Source organism: Sorghum bicolor, chromosome 6, assembly GCF_000003195.3.
Source record: "Sorghum bicolor cultivar BTx623 chromosome 6, Sorghum_bicolor_NCBIv3, whole genome shotgun sequence".
NCBI lineage: Eukaryota > Viridiplantae > Streptophyta > Magnoliopsida > Poales > Poaceae > Sorghum > Sorghum bicolor.
The window spans coordinates 57,223,672-57,249,426 of NC_012875.2; the positions used below are offsets into that span (position 1 = coordinate 57,223,672).

Here is a 25,755-nt window from a genome sequence, read left to right on the forward strand (position 1 = left end):
TCCGTGGTCGCTGACTCTGATTTTTTCGCCATCCCGCATTTCGACCCCCTCTTCCGGCTTGATTGGGTATGCGTTCCGAGCTCCGCGCTTCCACTGGTGGACGGTTATTTTCCGGCCTGTCATTTTTCGGTTGCTCGATATTCATCATCTGTCCGCCGGCCTCTCGCTGTGGCCGGCGTTCATCCTGGCTGAGGTTCTTCTTCTGTGAATTTCTGTCATTGCCCTGCCTCTTCTGAGAGTTTTGGTCTTCCAACCTTTTGCGGTAGTCGTTGTCTGACCTGCAATACTTCTCAAACTCGTGGTACAGCTCGTGCATGGATGCCGGCTTTTCTCTGGCCAAATGAGCCGCAAAGGGTCCTATGCGAAGACCCTTGATGGCCGCTTCGATGGCAACCTCCTCTGGCACACCGGGTGCTCTCGCCTTAGTCTGCACGAACCTCTGGAAGTACTCCCGCAGTGCCTCTCCCTGATTCTGGCGACACTGGAACAGGTCCGTGGAGGTTAGTGATTCAACCGCGAATCCCTGGAAATTCGCTAAAATCTTGTCTCGAAGGTTCTCCCACGAATAGATCGACCCGGGTCTGAGCATCGAGTACCACGCTAAGGCATCTCCCTCGGCTGCGATCACGAAGGATTTTGCCATCACAGTCTCGTTCCCTCCAGCTGAGGCCACGGCTGCCTCGAAGCTCATCAGGAATTGGCGCGGATCGGCCTTTCCGCTGAATTTAGGGAGTGTGATTGGTTTGTAGGTTGTTGGCCAAGGCGAGGTCTGCAATCCTTCGGACAGAGGGGAGCGAAGGTCCAACGTGCCCCGCAGCATGCCGCCGTGGTTCGTCGGTTGCACATCTAATGTTGGGCCGGCGCTGTTCAGAACAGCGGGCTGAATTGTCGGCTGAGCTGGAGGTTGCATGCTAAGGATTTCTGCCTGCAGGAGTGAAAGCTGCTGCCTGATCTCAGCCGCTTGCGTCGCGGCTACCGCTGCCTCTTGGCTGGCGGCGTAGGCAGCAGCGATCCGGTCTCGCTCTTGCTGAAGGTTCCGCAATTGCGCTTGAAGCTGCTGGAGCTCTTGCGTGGCCGAGGGCTGCGCTGGGTCTGCGGCGGGAGGAGGTTCCTGGCGTGTTTCCGGCTGCTCGTTCTCTGGCTGCTCGCCCTCAGAACCTTCTCCCTCCACGGTCGCGTACGTGCTCCGCACGGCCCTCCTTGGCCTTCCTCTCCTGGAGGGCTCTCCCCGAGGTCTTGTGGTGCTTGTTCTCTTTCCAGCCATCGCAGGTTATACTCCGGGCCCCACGGTGGGCGCCAATGTTGGGAAAATGCTCTTCGCACGCCCAGCAGTACAGTAGATCGAGAACCTTCTCACTCGGTGCCGTGAGAGGCTTGAGCAGTAACGGACAGTAGGCTCAACAGTAGGTGAATACAGTGAATGCTCTCTCTCTATTAATAGCGGCATCGCGCCCCTTATATAGGGCCCGGAAACCGACCCAACGACATTTACATAAATGCCCCGTGACGGTGGGGGAATATTCCAGCATATTCTCTCATCGCAGTCTACCGACCCCAATACACTCGCGTAATTCCACATTGCGAACCCTTCGTTCATCCTTTGACTGGAGCCTCAGCAGGTCGGAGGCTCGGATCCTCCGCCTAGTTGCGGATCCTCCGACGCTTTGGTGTCGGAGGTTCCGCAGCCTGGCTGGTCGGAGGTTGCTCGACCTGGCCACCCCGGGAGTTCCTCCTTAGCCTGGTCCAGTCGGAGGTTCCTTGGCCTGGCTGCGTTCTCCCGCCATCCTTGGACCCGGGAGGGTCGGAGGTTCCAACCTTTCCTCGCTCGTGGACCTCCGCCGGTGTCTCAGTCCCTGCACACACACTGCACGACCAGACGAGTTGTCAACATTAGCATTTCCCGTCGAAGGATATCCTCCGACGTTTCAGGCGTCGGAGGTTCCTCAGGTGAAGGATAACCTCCGACGCTACCAGGAGGAAGGATGCAGCTTTTCCCCAACAGACACAAGCAGTTCTTGGCTCAAGCACCCTGCTTTGGTGTCTCTATCGTGGTTGCCATTGCCATTGTTTTCTTTTCATGGTCCTAGTAATGGAGGAGAAAAGGTCTCCCTCCTGAATGTTTTTTCGACGGAGGAGAATCCAGCTTTTATAGAAAGCGCATGTGCAGTCTCCCTACTGATTCATTTCGTTGGATTGGAGATCGTTAGATCAATTACATAAATCACTTCTCTTTTCAAACGCCTGTTTTCATTTCTTCGGACAACATGAGGTTTTATCATTGTTTGAGCCTCATCAGGATTAGAACAACCGAGAAAAAAACACTGTTGTCTACATACTCTGCATTAGTACATTTTATTTAGACTTCAGGGCCGATGTAGTGTAGTAGCAGGGTTTAAAAGGCATTAGTGCATTGCGATCAGCGATCGGAAACTGAAACAGTAGGAAAATACTGTCGGTGTCAGCAAGTCACAGTGACCCATGCGTACAGTACACAGTTTCAAATGGACAAAAGCATAGGATTACAGCACACAAGATGATTATCCGAACGATACGTTCAGCACCAAATTAGTTCCATTCTTGTAGAGTCGATCGGTTGGAGTTGATCGTCACACTCTGCTGAAATCCTGAAACTGAAAGCCTCGTGCAGCACAAAGCACAATGATACTGGATCCAAATCCAATCCAACAAGGGCAAGCCCCTTGATGGGATTTCTCTTGGCGAAAAAGGGCCCGTGCCTGCATGCACGTTCCCTGAAGGGCCGCACTAGTCTCGAGCTGTCCAACTCGTACATGGGCCGCGACGCTTCGACACCATTTAGCTGACCTAATGGAAACTCACCAGTCACCTCTTTCTCAAAAAAAAAAAAAAAAGAAAAGGTAATGGAGACTCACCTTTTATTAACCTAGCCTTCAGGTATGCGTACTAGTCCTAGGTGCTCCATGATTCAAAAAAAAAGGTGCAATTCTCATTTCAATCCAAGTCAAAAAATTTTTTTGATTAAGTGTAGAAAGTAGAGTGCCTTTGAATAAGATTTATTATGAAAATATATTCTACTATTAATTTGATGATGATTATTCTTATCATAAATGTTAACATTTGCTTTATAGATTCAACTAAATTTAAAATTGTTTAACTCTTTAAATTGAGAGTTGCACTTTTTTTTGGGAAAAATGGATTGAATACTTATTACCGGTACGTGTGAATAAAAAATATGCATGAGAAATAAAAAATGTAGTTAGTTACTATATATAACATAAACCAACATGCTACGCAAAAGCAAAAAGGAACATACATATACAAAGTTAGTAGTGCAACTAATGGAAATAACATATATGTGAAATAGTTGTGTCCATCATTAATGAGAATTTATTCTACTAGCAAATGTGTTTGTACATTGCACCGGATCTAATATATCTTAGAACTGAACTCGCTAGACAATTTTTTTAGTGGTGTTTTTTTATCTTTTAGTTGCTGTTGTGTTTGGACTCTTTTTATTATCGGTGAAATATATGTGATAAACCAAAGGAACAATATAACTAGGAAGGTTGTGTTATCCACTAAATACATGCATGTTCTAGTAACTCTAAACATCAATTTGTATTCCATTATATTTGTAGCACATTGCGGCATTCATTTGTTCACCTTCAGGTGTAGGTTTTTTTATTAGCAACTAAGATTATATTTGGATCAGCTAGAGCTAATAGGCAATTTCTAAGAAATAGCTAATCCAAACCCTGACTGAACTACTCAACCATCCAATGATCCAACTAATAAAAAAGTTATTACCTGGCATCCCCAATTAATGCAACTAATTATTATTAGCTGGGAGGACACATGATGGTAGACTGGTAGTTTTTCTAATTGATTGGAGAAGGGGGCAGACAATACTAGCATCAATATAAACTAGCACGATATGTCATTTATTGACACATTACATGAATCACACAAATTATCAAAATGATATAGTTAATATACTTCAAGGGCGAAACAAGAAGTTTAGACACATATAAATCTTACTTAATCCATGGGGGCATCTCCTATGAAGGAGCATATAATTGCACATTTGCACAATGTGGCTCCACCATGTGTGATGTAAGGTTGAGCTAGAATAGAAAGCACCTAGAGCTTTATATTTTTGTATAAATATTAGCTCAACATGAGTGTGAAAGTGAATGTGGCTTTGGTACTGCTAGCTATTGGCATAGATTAGTGCCAAAAAATAGAAAATATATGAATAAACATATCTAGAGCTCACAAAGCACATGCATATACAAGAGTTGGGGTCTTGAGAACTTAATTACCTCAGCATTGAGTGTCACCAACTTCAAGATGCATATCGATGTTGAGTATCACCAAGAGTTCCCCCAAACACTTCATATTACACCTAATCTTAAATAGAGTTATTTAATGGTGCCTCATGAAGTGCTTGAAGGGAACTCGTGGTAACACCAAACATTGTTCAATGTTGTATCGCACATGATATTCATGTGGACATCATATATTACTATAACTAAATGCTTCATGATACCAAGAGTTCCCCCAAACACTTCACAAACAACCCTTTATTAAGCCAAGGTCTCGTGAAGTGCTTGTAGGGAACTCCTAGTAACACAAAACGCTTCTCTGGCCTTCAACTCATATCACATGGCACATGACCAACATCTAGTAGATGCAAATGATTTGTGACACCAAAAGTTCCCCCAAACACTTCACAAAAAGCTCTCACAATGACGATGCCTTGTGAAGTGCTTGCAGAGAACTTTTGGGGACACCAAACCTATTTTTTTCAAAAAACATGGCCCGTCCTTAAGTCATCTCATGTGGCCTGCAGTTGATCAACATCTGACAAATGATCAGTGGCACCAAGAGTTCCCCCAAACACTTCACAAAAGCTCTAAAAAAGTGCTTTGTGAAGTGTTTGCAGAGAACTCCTGGGGACACCAAACTTGATATATAATTTCCAAATGTGATTTGTCTTCAAATCATTTCATGTAGCACACACTTGGCTCATGTAGCACACACTTGGCCAACCTCTAGCAAATGGTTAGTGGCATCAAGAGTTCCCCCAAACACTTCACAAAAGCTCTCAAAATAGTGCCTCGTGAAGTGCTTGCAGAGAACTCCCGGGGACACCAAACCTAATAGTTTCCTCCCACTGTCTTATATCATATGCTGGTCGATCTAGTACAATAATCTCCAAAGTACATGCTGCACTTAGAAAAAAAAGGTGCATGCTGCACTAGGAGACCTGTAGCTAGCTAGCACAAATTGCTGCTTGCCACCTAGAGTTCCCCCAAATACTTCACTATGTACACACACAGCTCCACACAAACATGCAAACACAGTGCATTAAACTTGGTGTGTGTAGCTACTACTGAAGTAGTTTGTGGAGAACTCCAGGTGACAACCAACCGACTCTTGCTACATTTCCCGTGGACCACTTCACTTGTTTAATCCGCCGCTGATGACGAGAGCTCTCAGAGCTGGCTCCTATTTATAAGTCGATCTAGACCAAAGAGTTAAGCAAGCTAGCTAGCTGACGCCGCCCCTGTGAGCATTGTACGTGGTTCTTGGTCTTGGAGTGAATGGAGCGGAGGATGCACCTAGCCGTGATGCAGCCTAGGTTAACCAGCAGGAGCCAAAGGGAATCCAGCGAGACCTTTGCTCGGCACTCAGTAGCTCAGCGTGTACGAGTTTGGAATCGGAGAAAGCACATGGAGCTAGCCAAAAGCGCCCAGAAAACTGCAAATTCCCTTATCTCCAGCAGATCGAGCGCTAGCTGATGTGCCGTTGTCGTTCGGTTTCTGGCCACACGCAAATTTCTCTCAGCTTAACGACATGTAGATCTCGGTTTTTCTTTTGAAAGTTTTCATGTACGTAGTTAGCTGAACTTTCATAAACACACTGACATATGCATGAAGTTATGCATGCTGGTACAAAAGATGGGTTCCAGTCATATTTTGTGATGTGACTCTTTATATGATTCATCAGCAGGTGCATGCATTTAGGTATTTATACACAAATGATATTTAGTTCTCTGGCTATGGGACATTGCTTATACCTTGACGAAGACGTTAGCAAGTTCAGTTATAAATGCCAGAAGAGAAATCCATTACTTACATGCATGTAGTTTCCTTTTGTGGTTAATCTAGGTTTAACAGATAGAGTCCAAAGTAAACGTACGTGCCGAGATTCTTAGTGAGAGCATGAGCTGTCAATTTTGAATTGGGGATATCATATCTTATAGGATCGGAGTACTAGTAGCATATTGTCAGGCATGATGCATGGTGTTCCCTAGCGGCCTGTTGTCCTGCATGGTGCATGTCGGTGCAGCTTACATGTTCACCAATATTAAATACACGACGACGACAGCAATCATACAGAAGGGCACTCACAATGCAGACTCTATCATGGAGTCTAAAGTTATTTATTACCTCGAACAATGTGGACTTGGAGTCTAAATAAGACTTGGAGTCTTAGTTTTTCTACCTCTTTCTTCAATAAATATGGTGCCACATCAGCAAAATATCATAAATAATATGTAATTAGTTGTCTTGGACTCTGTGATAGAGTCTTGCATTGTGAGTGCCCTAAACAACTGCAAAACACACTACCTAATCCTGTAGTACATCCTGCTAGTATAAAATTAATGTGCCCAAACCCAGTTGTTGTGGCTTTGTGCGTGACTGCTGAATGGGCATGCAGCATAAAGTCAGCAAAAAAAAAAAGCTATGACGGGACGACACCGAGAGAATCAATATTCCCAAATCCCAAAAGGCCAAAAACCATACTCCTGGTTTTTAGCCTTTTAGTTCACGCCCAAACGCAAAAGAGAGGGCGGGGCGTCCAGGTTCAATGCATGTACACACGATCCCTCTCGCTTCCTCTGCAGTGTGACCAGACCTGTGACCTGTCGCTGCAATGCAGGTCATCTCTTTCAAAACCCACACGACATCCATGTTTCAAAGCCACCAGGTCCAAATTCCAGCAGCTCTGAGCTGTAGAAAAACAGCTTTGGGGCAATGGAGAAGAGGGGTATTTGTAGTATAAGTACCTAAGCAGCTAATAGCTGAAGATGCATCGAGGACTGTTCTCTTCTTCCTCAAGCCGTAGCCTGTGGGAGGAGAGGCCGGAAACCTCGCATGGAGTTCCCCCATTCACTTCTTGGTCCCCTGTTCGTTCCCTCAGGTAGAGAGGATCTTGCTTTTTGTTCTGATTTCTTCCTCGTGTAAGCTCGCATGCGTGGGAAGATGGATTTGTCTCTGATCGTCCTCACGCCTCTTGTGTTTTGATTTGGATCAATGCAAATAAATCATCGATGAGTGACGGTCGTGTAAGCTCGCATGCGTGGGAAGCTGCATGTGTTTCTTGAAGTTCTGAACTTCGCTAGCTATTTGATCAGCAATTCTTGTCTACTGTATGTATATGATTGTGATCCATCGCCTGTATAAATGCAAATATTGCGACTTCTACTTCCAGTTCATGGGTTCCAAAGTTTTCTTGATGCTGATATCGAAAGATACACTCATGTTGTCTTGTTTTTTAAGTACAAAACTTGGATCCTGCTTTTTGTTTCAATGCCGACTTGTAGATGTGGACCGAATTATTTTAGAACACGCATTAGAACAAAGACTAACTATCCAAGCTGTAAAATTTCTATGATTTTTTCCAATATAATGCAAGCTAGCTCCGGTAGCTACTATGGTTATGGCAAACAGAACACGGCACATCTGATCAAAGATCCAAAGCACCGTACAGGCACGGTTTCCTAACATAATCTATAAACTACTCGCCCCTCTCAAAAATATCTGATGTTTTACATTTGTTCTAAGTCAGACCAATTTAATTTTAACTAAATTTATAGGAAACAACATTGGCGTCTACGACATTATCAACACCAAATATATATAATATAAAAACATATTTTCACTAGTTATCAGTTGGTGTCATAAACATTTTATTTTGTATGATAGGGGTTAAAAGAAAAAAACATATCAAACATGAGGCATATACAGGGGTGTGTGTTTGTGTATGTGGGGCCATGTGGTCAGCAGGGGCGAAGCTACACAGATAACAGTGGGTGCAGATGCACCATCCAAAATTTATGAAAACAATGACTTTTTCTAAAATTTCACCATATATGCACTCCTATAATACAAATCTATGCACCCACAAGGCAAGTGCACCACCCTCTAATTTGCTCTAGCTTCGCCACTGGTGGTCAGTGTTGTCTGCGGAATGTTGAAGACCAGCCTGTGAAATATTATTATCTGTGAAAGAGGATCTGGACTACTCCTCCCTTCGTATCTAGGATCCAAATTATCTAGCTCATATCGTCGACCATCACCGGTGGCAACTTGCAAGGGGTGTGATCCAATAGCAACATTCCCTAATCCCTACGGAGCAATACAGGAGTTCCACAAAAAAAAAGCGCAATCTTAAAACAAAAAGGCATGCAACAGCACAATTCAAGCAGGAAAAGGAAACAAGTGTTCATTCTTTTTTGAATTCAACAGACAGACTTTATTCATTCAAACTTGTACCTGGATCGATGAACCCCCTAGCTTTATTCTAGAATTCTTAACAAGTGTTCATTCACTTGAGCATAGTTTATCATACGAGCAGGACGAAACAACACATAAACGCTACAAAGGTTTGTAGTTTCAACAGAGTTTATTCTCAAAGCAAAGCAGTGGTAGATCCCCACACCGGCTTGGAGATACCCACCTGCCAGTGTCGTTGCACTCCATCAGACTCGCCCATTCTTGCTATGCCAGCATCACATCGGCATGAGTTTTCACATAGCTGCCAATAGCCTAGTACGATATCTTCATAGGCTAACTTTATTTACATAACAAGGTCTACAAGTTCTATCAGACTTCGCTGTCAAACTTGAGGCAGATCCCCAGGAGTTTCTGGTAGAGGAGCCTCGTGCCATAGGGCACATTGATTCTCACTATGTTCTCCGAAGATTTGCAAAAGCCATAGTGGGGCCACACATATTTTTTCCTCATGAGACAAACCTCATAACGCTAGTGTTTTCCTCCGAGAACAAATCAACATCAGTATCAGTATCGGCCATAGAAACAATCAGCCGAACGAGCATGTCTAGCAAATGTGCATTTGGAAGAAGTCACTACGTATGAATAGGCGTCCATGTAGGTTGGCAGCTGAGTAGGTGACCCATGGGCGAGGAGGCAATCACGCTCTATTTCTCCAAATTTAACTCGACCAAACCTTTTTCAGTCGGCAACAGGCTGCCTCGTGATTAGGGTTTAGGATTTAGGGTTAACTCCACCAATCATGCTCTATTTCTCCAAACTTAACTCCACCAAACCCTAAACCCTGATCAACTGATACACGTGAAATTACTGTCAACTAATATGAGCGGATAACGCTGATATTATTTTGTTTTTATATTTATGTTTGGATTTAGATTTGAATATGGATAGTAACACTATGTCGGATACGATATGAATGAATATCGTTATCATAAACATATGATCTCAGTATTTAGATAAGGATATCCATAGTTGTATACAGATAGACCTGAACTGTTCTAAACAGATTCGGACTCGGATACGTTCAGAAAATATCCATGTCATTTGCACCCTACCTCTTGTTGTAATCTCAAGTGAATCGGTGCCTCTGCTCCCCACACTCTGCCGCACCTCACCCACATGCAAGGAGGATGGTATTTTAGGACATGCAAGGAGGAGAGTATTTTAGGGTTAGACCACCCAAGCAAAGACGAGGGAACCTTGTTTTTTGAGCTCTGTCTAACGCCAAAGTCATGTGTCATCAGGTTTTCAATGACTTCATGGCAGAAGTTTTTTTTAACCAAAGTCAGCAGCAGAAACCCCAACCTAGGGAGTCAAACTCAGGCTTGCTGGGTGCAACCCAGGTGCTCTAACCACTAGGCTAGAGACCCTTTGACGAGAAGTTTCTTTTCACAAGTTTGGTAACAAATTGAATCAAATTGCTCCTAAATCTGGTGTAGCATCTGTGCCAAATAGATCCTTAGAGTATATTAGAATTCCTTCCCTTTAAACTTCGCTACCCAAACATGGAAGAACCATAAACTCCGATCCAGGGGGGGTTGGAGTTAGGGATCAGCTCCACATTATTCTGAAAGAACTTGATTTGGAGTTCTAAAATTGTGATCATGCATACAAAGCAGAGGAGTGAGATTATTTTTTTTGAGAGAAACTGGAGGGGTTTACACCCCTACAGTGAAAACTATTATTAAAAAAATACAGAACAGTACAAGGCAAACACGGAAGCAGAGCAAGATAAGGAGGTTCAAGAGACAAAAAAAAAGAGAGAAAGAAAATAAGAGAAATTAAAAACATTAAACAAGATTGTTTAACCATAGCTCTATGGAAGGAAAATAACTTCTTTTTGCACGAAGAAGGATCAATGCAAATTCTGACTTGAATGCCCGCTTTGTGGCTTCTACTGATGGCTGCACTTGATTGAAGATTAGACCATTTCTTGCATTCCAAATGGACCAACCCATTAGTATAATAATCTCCATGAAAAATGGGACATGCAGCTGTAATTTAAAACTTTCTATATTCCTGTGGAGATCCTCTTGCAGAATGACATGACAGTTAAGCCATGCCCAGCATGCTTGAGCAAATGGGCAGAGAAGCATTAAGTGCAACAATGATTCCTCTGTTCTATTGTTGCAAAGGACACAATTATAATCTTGAAGTTCCATATTCTTCCTTTTTAACAACTCTCTTGTGCTTAATCTATCCTTCATGATAAGCCAAGCAAAGACTTTGTGCTTGTTTTGACAGCTGCTGCTCCAAATCCATTTAAACCCTAAATGAATATGATTGTGGCCACTAAGATGTTTGTAGGCTTTTGCAACAGAGAATTTACCAGAGCTCCAGAGGTAAGACCACTTATCAGGATCATCATTTAGTGTTAACTGATGCAGTTCTGAATCAAGCTGCAGGAATTGAGAGTAGGCTTGCTGAGATAATGGGAGGTGGAAGAGGCCTGACAAAGGATTGGTTCGTTTAGCTGCTGCCAGAGTAGTTGTTTGTGATTTTGCAAATGAGAAAAGTTCTTGGTAAGCTTGATTGGGCACTTTATCATCCCACATATCAAGCCATAGATAACAGGATTTGCCATTGTTTATGTTCACCTTTGCCATTCCTTTGAATTTGTCCAACAATTTAAGAATGTCTCTCCACCAAAAGGAACCTTTTCTTCCCTGGCATGGCAAGGTGTCTGAATCATAATAGCTTTCCCAGACTAGTGACACCCATGGAACGTCTTCTTTGTTGAAAAACTTGTTCAGGTGCTTAAGTAGAAGAGCTTCATTTTGGGTTTTAAGGTTTAGAACTCCTAACCCTCCTTCCTCTTTTGATTTGCACACCATTGACCAGGCTGCTTTTGGCCTCTGATTAGCATTGATATCAGCCCCTCTCCATAGGCATAATTTCCTGTACTTATTAATCTGTTCAATGACAGAAGAATGAATGGCAAAGGTGCTCATGCAGAAAGTTGGGAAGGCTGAGAAGACAGAGTTAGTTACTTGGAGCCTTCCAGCTTGGTTGAGAAAAGTTGAAGTGGCGGCTAACCTTCTTTCACATCTACTGACAAGAGGTGAAAAATCAATGACTCTTGGTTTAGTCAAACTTAAAGGGAGTCCCAAGTAAGTGAATGGCAGACTGCCCTTTTCACAATTAAAAGTCCTTGCTAGGTGAAGTAACCTTTCTTCTGAAGTGTTGATTGGAACCATAATAGATTTCGAGTAATTAACCCTTAAGCCTGTGGATTCACCAAAAGAGTGGAGTAAAGGTTTCAGGACTAACAACTGTCTGCCGCAGGCTTCCATGATGATCAAGGTGTCATCAGCATATTGGATAATTGGGAAATCTTCAGAGGATCTTAGTGGCAGAGGTAGGTTTAGAAGATTCAGAGATTTAGCCTTGTTTAAGACAGATTGCAGAAGATCGGCCACTAAGACAAATAACAAAGGAGAGAGTGGGTCTCCTTGTCTTACCCCTCTCTTACAATGTATCGCCTTGCCTGGGACTCCATTGAGAAGAACTGAAGAGGTTGCTGTATAAATGGAGGAGTGAGATTATACTATGGCAGAATCCCCAAGTCCTTGCCGTAATCGATCATGTCATCATACATCCCATCCAGCATCTTGTACTTGTAGTCGAACCCTTCCTTCACCAGTTTCCCGGACGACACGTGTACTCTCGGCTTCTCGAGCAGATCGCCGGAGCTGCAGGCAAATTGGAAAATCACTAGTCATCGTTCGTTCTTCGTTCCTCAGTGCAAGGCAAGTGTCAGAGTTGAGCGCTCGGCGGAAGCCGATTCTTACAGCAGATTCCTCTTCACAGTGTACTGCGGGTACTTCTCAGTCAGGAAACGTGCGAGCTGGAGGATGGTCGTGTTGAGGCCGCAGCAGAGGTACCTCCCCGCGGCCGCCTCCTGCTCGGCGAGGAACACCTCGGCGCGGCACACGTCGTCGACGTGGACCAACGCCACCGTTCCTGACGCCATCTCCATGGCTCTCATCACGCCGAACTGTGCCTCGTCGCCTGAAAGTAACAACAATCATGCGATCGAACCTGACAAGCCGATCGACGCGCGTGCCATGAACAGAACACGCAAGAAGCCAAGAACTGACGATAAGGCCGGCCTTGCGATGGCGATCTCGGCCTCACCGGATAGAAGGGAGAGGCAGATGGGGACGCTGGTGTGTGCGCTCGGTGCCGGCGCGGCGCCCACGGTGATGACGGGGCAGACGGTGACGAGGCTGACGCCGTGCTCCGCCGCGAACCTGCTCGCCGCCTTCTCCAAGAGGACCTTGGACACCGGGTACGCCTGCGACACAGACAGTGCGTGCGTTTCAGTCTTTCAGAGCATGGAAAGGTGCAGAACTGAACCTGAACTTGAACGGATGCGTGTCCGCATGTGTAGTTGTGTACCCAGAGACCAGACTTGGTGGCGGTGAGGTACTCGACGTCGGACCAGGACTCCTCGTCCAGGACATGGCCGTCGCCTTGCAGCTGCCTCCTGGTGACCGAGGACGCCGACGAGGTCAGGACCACGCGCTTCACCGTCCCGGCCTTCACGCACGACCTCATCACGTTGAGAGTTCCTCGGACGGCGGGCTCGATCAGTTCTTTCTGCCATGACGCGATCGAGTTGGTTTCAGGGTTTGATGAGGTCTACTGGTAGAATAGAACACAGCTTCGTACTGAATGTCTGAATGTGTACAATGTCTACTGGTAGAAGCTAGCTCACTGTCAAGCTTTATCCAAAATGGTCATTTCTAGCTAGGAAAGTGGCGGTTTTCCTTTTCTTTTCTTTTTTTCCTTTTTTTTTGTGCCACAGTCCACACAGGCGGTACCTGAGCTGAGGATCCTCCGACTTGAGGTTCACTGGAGCGGCGACGAGGAAAGCGTAGTTGCAGCCGGCGACGGCGTCGTCGAAGCTGCCTTCTTCGTTGAGGTCGGCGCGGAAGACCTCCAGGGGGCCAAGCGCCTTCAGGTCCTTGAGGTGGGAGTTCTTCGCCATGTCATCTACGGTTTCAGAATCAAAATAAAAACGGCCAAGCACGTTTGCTGTGATTTGGAATCGTGATGAACAGAGCTAATGCATATTGTATTTGTCACGTTTGCTAATACAGGATTCGATTCCAGATGTATGTATATGTAAGTAAAATTAGCATTCGAATATTCCAGATTTACCCGCGTCAATTTTGGCGACAACAGCGAAAGATTTCACCTGATGATCAGACAAACAGGAACGAGAAAAACTTGGTTGAAAAGGGAACCGAAACCGAACCGGGGTTCCTGACCGTCGTCTTCACGGCGTAGCCCTTCTCCAGCAGCATTTTGATGAGCGCGGAGGCGATGTACCCGTTCCCTCCCACAACCAGATTTTTTAATTTCTCCTAGTAGTGTGCGGTTCTCCTAGTGTTTTAGCATTCAAAATTTAGTATAAACTTTCCCTAGTAAATACCTCCTAGTGGAGATTCCCTAGTGTTTTGACTAATGGTAGTGTTTTATTACTAACTGAAAACACTAGGAGAACTCCACCATTTTAGTAGTGTCCGGTGACACACGCCGTCTTCTTCCTGTCGCCGGTCCACATCGCCGGCCGGCGCTCCTCAAAACGGGATGGAAAGAGGAGGATTCAATCGCTCGCTCAGCAGAATTTTAATCACCAAGGAACAGACAAGATCTTCACTAGGAAGAAACGGAGTGGTCCTGCCGGACTGGTGGTTGCTTCCTGCCTGTTGTTGTCAAGTTGCAAACGAGGACAAAACCATTGGCACATTGTTTACTAACCTCTAGTACTATTGACGTTATAAGTCATTTCACCCCGATAACAAATAATTCAAATAATTGAGGCACTTCCCTCTCTTTTTCAACACAACAAGCATACCATATCCCACAAAGAGTATAGTTAAGCATTTTCAACTTTATACAGTAAATTATTAATATTTATGGTGTCTAATAAGTATTATTAGACCAATTGTTGAATAGATTTTTAAAATAATCTAATTTGGAGATATAAATGTTGCTAACATTTTATATAAATCTAAACTTCAGATAGTTTGACCTGTACAAGAAACCAAGCGACCTTGATTTTAGGATAGAGAGAATACTAGTTTCTTAACTAATATTGTTCGCTGGTTTGGAAAGTCTTAGCTGAAAATATTGTTCGACCTTAATTGTTTTAAGCGAACAATTTCTTAACTAAGAGCATTTTTTTTGGAAAGTACAAAAGTAACAAGTTTTGATACACAGAAACGCAGAGCCAACTGACCGGAACCTCTACAGTTCAGCTAGCGTATAGGTACAGAGACAGAGCCAATTTATTTCCAACTTCATTGTAATTTTATTTGGTGCTCTCCAGAGGCGAAGCTAGAACAAATTAGATGGGGGTGCCTCTCTTTTATATGTGCAAAAATTTAATCCACAACCATGATGAAAATGTGTTTCTAGTAGTGGTTTTTCAAAATTTTATGGGTGCCTGGACACCCACAAGCTACTAAGTAGCTTCGCCCCTGGTGCTCTCGATCGCCTGATCCGGTCATAGATGGAAGACAACGCATAGAAAGTATCAGGTCGGCAGAATCCCCAGGGCCTTGGCGCCTTGCCGTGCTCCACCACGTCCCTCTCGGAAGCATTCTCCCGATGCTAGAGCTCTGCTCTCCATGAGTCAGCGGGGCTCCTCAACGGTTGTCATAGGCTTCTGGGTGTGCGTCTGTAGGCATTTTAAATCTGGGTGAAATTCTTGCCCGCATGTTGCTCGAGGCCAGTGAAGATGGTGCAAATAGGGTCGTATCCCTCGCTCGAGGCATCGCTGCAGTTCCCAATGCCTACTACCACAAATGCCATTCCGACCTTGCTGCTTGCAGGTCTCAAGGCGAAAGCCCTTCCAAGCCTGATGCTTCGAGCTTCAATGGTGGCGTCCGTGGATGTCACTTTCTTTCTTAAAGGCATTGAAATAAGCATGTCTGCTTTTCTCTACCCCTGGCATGTTCTTGTGCTCTCTGTAATTGCTCTCCCATCTCATCTTGTTTTTTGTCTGACTACCCTCCTACCCTTTGGCTCTTGCATATGTTGGGTTGCATGGACCTTGATCTCTTCTCTGAATCTCCTTGTTCACCTTTGAGGCTTTCTTCCTCCAAATGACATTGGTGGGCATTGGTTGGAGCCCAGATGTGCTCATAGGCGATGCATCTCACGGTTGTATGTCTTACAGCCTCCTAGCTGTCGTCTATCAGATCTTATTCAATACCTTACGACTGCATGTGGTTTACAGTTCTTTGGAGATGGTGGCACATGTTAGGAAGTAGTGTTTGTATTCACCCCGGTTAGTAGGTTGAGCTGGTAGCTGAACCATGTTGTTGTTGCTGATATTATGTTGTGTTGTTGTTCGTGTTGATGTCATTGTCATCTCTCCCCATCTCTCTTTGTACCCTGTTGGACATTCCATGTGTGACTCATGTATTCGGTATTTTGCACCCTCTATTACCTGCTTGCCGGATCCATGGAGAATATATTCGGTGTTAACCTAAAAAACAAAAGAGTTGCTTTTGCCCGATGACTTTTAAGCCATTCTTGGTGACTTTTCCTTCGACATACAAAAGATCGTTTCCTCTCTTTGACACGAGAGACCGGAGAGAACTCCAATCCCATCCACTCAAATCAGATTTTCTTTGGAACAAAATCCATCATGACAGACCTGAGAACCTGTCAAATCAAGTGCCACTACGAGCTTGTTTGTCATCACAAAATACTTTTTCTTCTGCAAACAAAAAACTTACGTCTTTTCACAGATTTATGGATGAGCTTACTTGCATCCTTGACTTTTATTATAAGAACACAACAGAGCAATTCATATCTTATTTGGATGCTCGGTGTGAAAACCATTATTGCTTTTTTAAATTCCGAAATTTTAATACAGGAAATTTTGATTTTTTTAAAACTCGTGTCTCCTTTTGAGTTCTATATACACAAGTCTATTTGCAGGTTCACTTGCAAATCCATTTACATATCCGTAAATCTTACTATGAACAAACACAATAGAACAATTCATGTTTAGATGTTCGGTTTGAGAAGGATCCTCTTTTTTTTAGAAAAAAGGACGTTGCTAGAGCGTGCACGCACATGATTTGGTGTTTCAGTGCACACACCTCTCTAGCATGCAGTTTTTATTCGACAAAAAACATTGCTCGATTTTTTTCCCGACTCCAGCACCCTCGCCAGCGCCCTGTTTAGGTGAGCTAGGATTTCGTTGAAGCTCTGACAAAATCATACCTTGCCTGTGACACCACCTTCTTGCCCTACCCACCCCCTTCTCTCCTCCCCCCGCCGCCATGGCCACCACCACCACCATGGCTAGAGCTCCTCTGCCCCAACCACCTCTAACGCCACCAGCTCCCCTAAGCCACCCATTGGCCATCCCTATACCGCCCGGCTTATCTACTCTCTGTGGCCAATCATTCCAGAGTTGGGGAGAAGAAGGAAGAGCTCACCAGAACCCTAGAGGAGAGAGGAAAGAGAGGAGGAGGAGGAGGAGGAGGAGGAAGAGGAGGCGGCCTACCTGACGTCACCGCGACCATGATTCGCTGCCACTGCTACTGCATCCGCCATGGCCACGAGCAGGGGAGGCGGTGCGGGTATGGGCGTAGGGAGGCAATGGGGCACGGGCACAGGTTGTTGCAGAGAGAGAGGCGTGGGGGCAGCAGCGGCTGGGTGGGGGTGGGGGTTAGCGGGCAGCGGCCTGAAATCCAGAGCATTTTCAATTAAGCATTTTCCGTTTAAAAATGTTTCAAAAAAAATTAGCACAAGAACTTCTGTTTGGTAAAGTTAATTTTGCCCTTAAGGGCATATGCCCTCACTCTCCCATCCATTGGATTCGCTTTGAGAAGTGTGCAAACACACATCTCAATGCGAAACTACTTTGAGATGTGTGTTTGCACACTTCTAAAAGCGAATCCAATGGGTAGAAGAGTGAGAGCATGTGTCCTTAAGGGTAAAAAAAAACCGCCTTCCTGTTGTTTTCTCCCGCGCTATGCATGGCTCTCTGGTGTCCAAGACATCTTGGTCCCGCACTTGCTCATCTCAGCCCGAAATCAAAACACAGACGGACGAGTGGTTGGAGGAGCGTTGGACGACTCCAAAGTCCAAACCCTCGTATAGCCCCCAGAATTCTTCCGCCCAATGGTGCGCGATTTTTCCGATATATGAACACATGCGCAAATTGTACGTTGATATCACAATGTACTCGCATATCGCCTTCGCCCGTGTATGTGTGGTTGCGCGTCGTATGGTGCAGGAGCTACTCCTAGGAACTAACCAACCAACGATAGATCAACCATCAGAGACATCTTGGCAGTCATGAAAGCCGGTAACGGATCTTTCGAAAAAGACATCTTGGCAGTCTACTTGAATGGCCAATTATTCTTTGTTGTCTGAACCCTATAAGATGCAGGCAGCAGCAGGGTCGTTTTTCAACCACCAGAGCCACAACACCTACTCCTATATTCAATTCCGGCGCCAATCCTCTTCTTCATCATCCCTTCCAAAGTGCCAGTATGCCGGGCGCCGATGGTGCGAAGACGGTGTGCGTCACAGAGCTAGCTCTGGAATATTTTCTTGCATGCATGCCATGAATCCATGACCATGGCGTGGGTGCCTTGTCGATTTGCAGCTCCGGCGGCGATCTGCTTGAGAAGCCGATCGCGCTGCTGCCGTCCACCAAGCTGATCAAGGAAGGGTTTGAGTTCAAGTACAAGACGCTGGAGCACATCTACGAGAACATGGTGGAGTACGGCAAGGCCCTGGGGATCCTTCCCAACTGAACTGTTGTGATGATGATGATGCTCCGTGTGCTTTTGATTTGATCTTCCCGTACCCGCAAAATAAGTCTTGTCTCTGCACTCTGGTCACGTCATCAGAAGGCAGAAAACTGCGGGTGGTTTGAACGTAGCTCCCCATTTTCTGTAGGAGTATTTATTTTGCGAGCAGTTTGGTTATTAATTGACTAGCTTTTTCGCTGTTTTTTAGAGGAAGTTTGAATGTGCGTGGCATGGATCGCCTGTTCCTTAGAAATGTGTTTTCTGAAGAAGTTTGAATGTACCGCCGGGAAAAGATCGACCAATCTTATGCCAGTCACATTTATCTGCTTTATGCATTTCTGCATGACACATCTCTGTGTCTTGAGCAAGGGTAAGGGTAAATTATCAGTCATAACCACCAATTATTAGCACTCTCCAACACAAAGATGGCACGCTGAATTTTGAATAAAGATCGATTAAATTTGTAAATTTCATCCGATATATTTATCATCAAAACCAATTTTATCAGCAATAATTATGTCTCTTTCTACCATCTGATAAAAAGCTGGCACCATTAGCCAAAAAAACATTTATTGTCTCTCTTAATACAAAAACGTGCAAACCTTTTGCGTGATCTGAAAACAAAATTAGCCAAAAAAAAGGCCTAGTGTTCTCGGCCTGCACTACATTTCTCCTATTGGCAATTGGCTTCAAGAGCATCAATTCGCTGCAACTCTACCCACTTTTTTATGTAAACCTGTTTTAGGTATTGCTTCGAATATATTTTATTCTAAAAGTGAGTTAGAAATCTTCAAAAAAAAGTACGAGTTAGAAATAACAAAAATAACAAAGATACAAAGATACTCGTTTCAGGTTAAAATGTAACATTTACTTTCATTTTTTTATTTCCAATTTGGACATTTTTGTGGGTACACTTTCTTTTTTACTTTGGGAAGAAAAACAACTTTTTCAAAATATTATCCCTGTCTTTGTTTATTTTTGGATTCGAACAAATGTCTCTAATCTTTGCCCACTAAGGGCACTCACAATGCAGACTCTCTCATAAAGTCTAAAGTTATTTATTACCTCGAACAATGTGGACTTAGAGTCTAAATAAGACTTGGTGTCTTATTTTTTTCTACCCATTTCTTTAATAAATATGCTGCCACATCAGCAAAATACCATAAATAATATATAATTAATTGTCTTAGACTCTGTGATAAAATCTTGCTTTGTGAATGCCATAAGGACTTAACTTTCCCGGTGGTAAATTTGATTCTTAGCAAAATGGCAGCAAAGCACATGATGATGGCATGGGCACGCTATGTCTGAACGTACAAAACTCATGAGTTGAGTCAGTTCATTGAGCACGTTCCTCCTTTTTCGCTTTCAACAGGATCCTAAGAAGATCGAGGCGTGGCATAAAGTACTATTTGCTGATTTGTTATGAAAAAAAATACTATTGAATAACATTTGTTATGAAGCATTTTGAGGTACTCTACTAGCCGTTTTTGCTTTTTCCCCACTATTAATATCTGTAGCTTATATGAGCGAAAGCGATCAAACAGTTGAGAGAACGTTCTCCACGCGTGACATTGATCGAACGCGTTCAGGGGGTAAAAAGTCAGAAGCAAGATGTGACGGGAAAGCTTCGACAAGGTAGCCTGTCCGTGCGCCGCTTTGACGCTTGGTTGGACAAGTGTACTGAGGCCTTGTTTAGTTCCAAAATATTTTACAAAATGGACATCGTAGCTTTTTCGTTTGTATTTGACAAATATTATCCAATCATAGACTAACTAGGCTCAAAAGATTTGTCTCGTCAATTTCGACCAAACTGTGCAATTAGTTTTTATTTTTGTCTATATTTAGTACTTCATGCATGTGTCTAAAGATTCGATGTGACGGGGAATCTGAAAAATTTTGCAAAATTGTTTGGGAACTAAACAAGGCCTGACTACTGAGTGTGCGACAGACAGCGAGTGTGGGGTGGTATGCAAACGTTGGTCTTGATCGAGCACGCTTCGACTTTTGTTTGGTGGATGGTGGAGACGGAGAGAGATATTTCTCGCACTGTGTCCCTGCACTGCATGATTGCTTCTTGTCATGTGTCATCTCCAGAGCGCTCGGTGCTCCTGCCGCCGTGTGTGTCCGATCCTTCCTGAATCCTGAGACGAGTGCTAGCAGTACAAGTGGCAGCGACAAGCCGACATGGTGACAATGACAGTATTTGACATGGCGGATAGCGAGTGGCGACGACGGTGCGACTCGATCGTGGATATCATCGCTCCGTGGACGACCGTGGGCGAACGCGAGCATTGCCATCATGGTCAGGTCCTCTCCGTGTCACGTCGTAGGCCAGCACCATCGTCCATTGCGCTCTTGCCGATGCCATCTGCCCTGCGATGGTTTTGGATACAGATTGTTGTCTACTATTACTGCTAGTATTTGCAAATGGTGAAGTGGATTTCGGACTCGAGGTTTGATTGTTGGATTATGAATGGCGTGAGTAATCTGAACGATACCTTGTGAGTGTCGATTGTGATGCTCTCTGACCCGTGCAGCTACCATGCCACGATAGCAGAGAACAGGTATTTTAATGTTGCATGTATATATTGTAAAATTTAATCTGATGAGAAATTTTTAAATTTTTTTGTTTTTTTGGGTGAACTAAACAAGACCTCTGTCCACCAAGCAGCTTTGATTTCATCCATGCATCTCTACACTGTTCCCTACTATAACGGGCCGAGAAAGGCCTGTTGTCTACAATGCAACAAGTGTTTTTCTTTCTATCGGTCCATGCACAAAATGTTGGGCGCGAGAATCAAACCATATACTGTACTCCTCTTGTCTTGGTCCCATGCTACTCTTCCTCCTCTATTCCTCCCGGGCCCAACTTCTCCGTTTGCCTGTGCCTAGAGTCCTTGATGAATTTAACCCCTACTAGAATACCCGTAGGGCTTCTCTAGAGAAACGGTGTCGTCATTTTTTTTGGTCCGCTCGATTTTCCAACCCGGTGGTTGGCGATGTTTGGAGCTGATTCTGAGCTGAATTACCTGGTTTCCTGATTACCTACGTTTCTTACAGCACGTTTACTGCTTTTGCCCACTTTTACTGGCCTCCGCTTTGCTTTCACTGGTTTCTGCTTTCCGTATCAGGGGGACATTATACACGCGTTCCTGGATCGCTGTCTGGTACCTCCGCTGCTTTTATATGGACCTAGCGTCCATAGAATTTTCTTCCATTTGCGTGCCTCTCTTCTTTTTTGTGTGTGTGGGCGGGCAGTGTGTGTGTGTGCGCGCGGCAGCCACATCATCCGACACTGGCGAAGCTAAAGTGAATTAGAGAAGGGTGCACTTGTCTTGTGAATGCATAAAGATAGTTTGTAGAGGTACATGTATGGTGAAATTTTAACCAAATATACTATTTTTGAATTTTTTGGGGGTGCATTTGCACCCCCTATGAGCAACGCAGCTCCGCCCCTGTCATCCGAGGAGGTGTCAGCTTCGATCGCTGCTGCCCCAAGCATACATCCATTCCAAAACGTGAGGATCAATTCAAGACCAACGGCATCGCAATCGGTCGTTTTCTAAGCGGGAGTATATAGACGATTATTTATGTTTTACATAAAAAAAATTCTAAGAGTTTTCGCAAATCTCATTCTCTATATCATCATTTAGAGAACTATTTCTATAAAAAACGTTTTCTATATTTTTTTCACTCTCCAATAGATTTTTTATCTCACATGCGCACTTTAGAGAGTCATTCTCGTTTTTTATTTTTGGCTAGTGAAAAATCCTGAATAGAAGATGCCTATATTTGCGAACTGACAACGACGCAGGAGGGAAAAAAGCATGGGCAACGAGTGGATCCATAATTCTATTTTTTGCAAAGAAATTATGGAGAACGGTTGGAGATTGACTCTTTTTATATTTGCCATATTCGTTTGTGAGTTGACAAACTTCATATTTTGCCAAACAAAAAATACAAAACTGTTAAAGTTGCTCTAAAATCTCTATTCCTAGCATTTAGAACGGATTTAGAGAGTCTCTTAGAGTTGCTCTAATAAAATACTTCATTCACATAAATGGAGTAGCAGGCATCAGGCTCCGCCTTTTTTGTGTCAATCAACTGGCAACCACACTTGAGGTCAGAAAGACACACACCATCTCGTCGCATACGGACCGATTCTGGGAGGGAGCGAGAGGCCAATAATCCGCATCGTCCGTCATCTATGTCTGCCAGTATGCCGGCGGGCGCGGGTGCTGCTAGTGCTAGCAAGGGGAGGAAGAAGACGGCGTGCGTCACCGGAGGCAACGGCTACATCGCTTCGGCACTGGTGAAGATGCTGCTGGACAAGGGCTACGCCGTCAAGACCACTGTCAGAAATCCAGGTTTGCATTTCGTCATTTGCTTCTCCTTCCCTGCTAACCTGAATACCTGATGATGAGGGCACGTAATTACTTTAATTAAATTAGCAACCGTAAAACAAACAAAATCGATCTGAATAACGAACGAACGAACGAACGCAGATGACATGGACAAGAACTCCCACCTGATTATGGAGCTGCAGTCGCTCGGCCACCTGGAGGTCTTCCGCGCCGACCTGGACGAGGAAGGCAGCTTCGACGACGCCGTCGCCGGCTGCGACTACGCCTTCCTCGTCGCCGCTCCGGTGAACCTCACGTCAGAGAATCCGGAGGTACGTACGGTGGTGCGACCTCCGCCGGTTAGCCTTTTGCGCTGCGTTGTGATGCATGGTGACGACGGCAGACGGAGCAGATCGAGCCGACCGTGCGAGCAACTCTGAACGTGATGAGGTCGTGCTTGAAGGCCGGCACGGTGAGGCGCGTGGTCCTCACCTCGGCGGCCTCCACCATCTGCATCCGTCCACTGGAGGGCGACGGCCACGTGCTGGACGAGCACTCCTGGTCCGACCTGGACTACGTCACCGCCGAGAGGCCGCCAGCCTGGGTATATGTCTGTCTATACGTGCACGGTGCACCACTACAGTACGTCTTCACTACCTATACTATATATGTGTGTTTGCACTGCGTCGCCAGGGATATGTCATCTCCAAGGTGCTGTCGGAGAAGGAAGCGTTCAGGTTCGCGCAGGAGCACGGCATCAGCCTGGCCATCGTGTGCCCGGTCCTCACCGTGGGCGCGTCGCCGGCGCGCGAGGCGTACGCGAGCGTCCGGGCTAGCCTCTCCATGCTATCAGGCGACGAGGCAGCGCTGGCCATGCTGAAAGGCATCGAGAAGTCCTTCGGCGCGGTGCCTGTCGTCCACCTGCACGACCTCTGCCGCGCCGAGGTGTTCCTCGCCGAGACGGCGACGGCGGCGCCCGGGAGGTACATCTGCAGCAGTGTCAGCACCACCGTCGTCGAGATCGCCCGCTTCCTGGCAGACAAGTACACGCAGTACCACGTGGACATAAAGCAGTAAGGGCACTCACAATGTAGACTCTATCATAGAATCTAAAGTTATTTATTACCTCGAACAATGTAGACTTGGAGTCTAAATAAGACTTGGAGTCTTATTTTTTCTACTTCTTTCTTCAATAAATATGCTGCCACATCAGCAAAATACCATAAATAATATGTAATTAAGTGTCTTCGACTCTGTGATAGAGTCTTGCATTGTGAGTACCCTAAGCGAGTAACATTATTATTGCTTTGCTTTGCTAAAAAAACATTATTATTGCTTTATTAATTAGTTGTTTGAATGATGATCAAATAATGGTAGCATTATTGTGTCGGTCAGTGGTACATCGCGTCAATGCCGGTTACGGAAAAATTCACTCTGATGCATGCCGGTTATTACTTATTGTAATTAAACTTGCAGGTCCAGTGACGATGAGCTCCTGGAGAAGCCGAGAGTGAGCCTGTCGTCGGCGAAGCTGGTGAAGGAGGGGTTCCAGTTCAAGTACAGCACCCTGGATGCGATATACGGAGACGTAATCCAGTACGGCAAGACATTGGGCAATCTTCTCCACTAATGATATGTCCCTGCTTTTTAATTTAATTCCTTTTGTTCTATATAATTCATCACGTGATGGGATCACCAAATGATTTGTGGTTCCCGTCGGCGTCTTGTCTTTCATGAATATCATTTTAATCCCCTTATTATACTACAAAGTAGTACGTGCATATTTGCTACCTGGAGGAAACCAAGAGGCGATCGGTTGGCTTAAGGACAATATTTGCTAGGTGTTGCAGCCCGTTCGCTTGTCTTAGCCAATAGTATTTTTCTCTCACGATAAATCAGCGAACACTATTTTCAGTCATAGTTTTTTTAGACCAGTGAACAGATTTGTCCTGTGCGACCTTATTACCGTCTATATAGGTTGGAGGAGTCTAGCCTCAGGTGGTGGTTCTGTGGTTGGTTGCTTACAGCAAGTATAATAACAGACTATAAGCTATTAAATGCTGCGGTGAAGGAAAAATGAGAGGAGTGAGAGTAGACACGGATTGTAGGTTTATAGCCGACTCAGACACAAGAAGCAAGAAAATTTATAATGGAAATAAGTGGACCATAACCACTATATGTGTAAGGTACAAAAGACTGCAAAGAAACCTTATATATCTTCCCTTCGTAGATATATGGACTAGATTTATTTATAGTACATACGTACTCCGTAGTAAGTTTAATTCTTGGAGGTGTAAATAAAACAAAAAAAAAATCGTGCTGTTCGGCTCAAACAAATAAAAAGGTAGCATCACAGTTTTGTGCTGTTCGGCCCAACAACATACGAGAGGCGGGCCGTAAGCTGAGCGACAAAGAACGAGGGAGCAGGCCCATCGTGCTGTGGAAGGCTGCAGTGGACTTGGCCGCGGGGCCCTGGAAGCCGTGGATCTCTGCTCTGCAGCAGCGCCACCGCCTCGCACGGCCTCGCCGCTTCCTTCAGCTGCCATCCGGCGGCAGCCGCCACGCGCAACGAAGCGCCACTTGGGCATGCGCCGTACAAGCACAGCCCCTCCTGGCCCCGCGGATCAGGGAGGTGATGACGAGGGCTACGCAAGCAGCGCCAAACCGAGCCGTCAGGTCAGGACTTGCACTCTGTCTGGCCACACCGAGATGGCGAGATCCGATTGCATATGCTTGGTGCCGACTGCCGAGCACAGCAACAGCAATGCCGCATGCTGCCAACGCAGCCGTCGTGCCGCCCCGTCCGTCTTATCCCCCGGGCCAGGCCAGCGCGCCGCTGCTGCCGTGTGCAGGGTGCCGAAACCTCGACCGTGGGCGTGGCTGAGAGCTGCCGGCCGGAGCAGTGGCGCGGACCGCGGTGCCGGGCCAAAGGAAGGGATTCCATTCCACAACGGCGCGCGGCGCGGGCCGGCGGCACATGCGCCTATGCGTGTCAGTCGGATATCACGGGGTTTGCCGTTTGCATTGCTGGTGCGTGATTTTGATCACGAGAGG

The 25,755-nt window shown here is 45.3% G+C and overlaps 1 protein-coding gene, 1 long non-coding RNA gene and 1 pseudogene across 2 annotated transcripts; 2 read left to right on the top strand and 1 right to left on the bottom strand.

Moving 5' to 3' along the window:
- LOC8074756 lies at nucleotides 12,082–14,133 on the bottom strand (annotated as a pseudogene).
- Nucleotides 18,006–18,749, top strand: LOC110436542. The gene is made up of 2 exons (XR_002454315.1): nucleotides 18,006–18,120; nucleotides 18,208–18,749. It is a non-coding gene; the product is annotated as an uncharacterized LOC110436542 (long non-coding RNA).
- LOC8066846 (anthocyanidin reductase ((2S)-flavan-3-ol-forming)) lies at nucleotides 22,387–24,461 on the top strand. The gene is made up of 5 exons (XM_021463793.1): nucleotides 22,387–22,725; nucleotides 22,864–23,033; nucleotides 23,105–23,305; nucleotides 23,395–23,774; nucleotides 24,178–24,461. The coding sequence occupies exons 1-5, from the start codon at nucleotides 22,566–22,568 to the stop codon at nucleotides 24,329–24,331; spliced, it is 1,065 nt and encodes a 354-aa protein (XP_021319468.1). The 5' UTR covers nucleotides 22,387–22,565; the 3' UTR covers nucleotides 24,332–24,461.

Excerpts from the sequence above, each read along its gene's own strand:
- LOC8066846 (XM_021463793.1), top strand. The coding sequence starts at position 22,566 with ATGTCTGCCAGTATGCCGGCGGGCGCGGGTGCTGCTAGTGCTAGCAAG. Across the intron at positions 22,726-22,863 it reads GACCACTGTCAGAAATCCAG|ATGACATGGACAAGAACTCC; the intron begins GTTTGCATTTCG and ends GAACGAACGCAG. Across the intron at positions 23,775-24,177 it reads TACCACGTGGACATAAAGCA|GTCCAGTGACGATGAGCTCC; the intron begins GTAAGGGCACTC and ends TTAAACTTGCAG.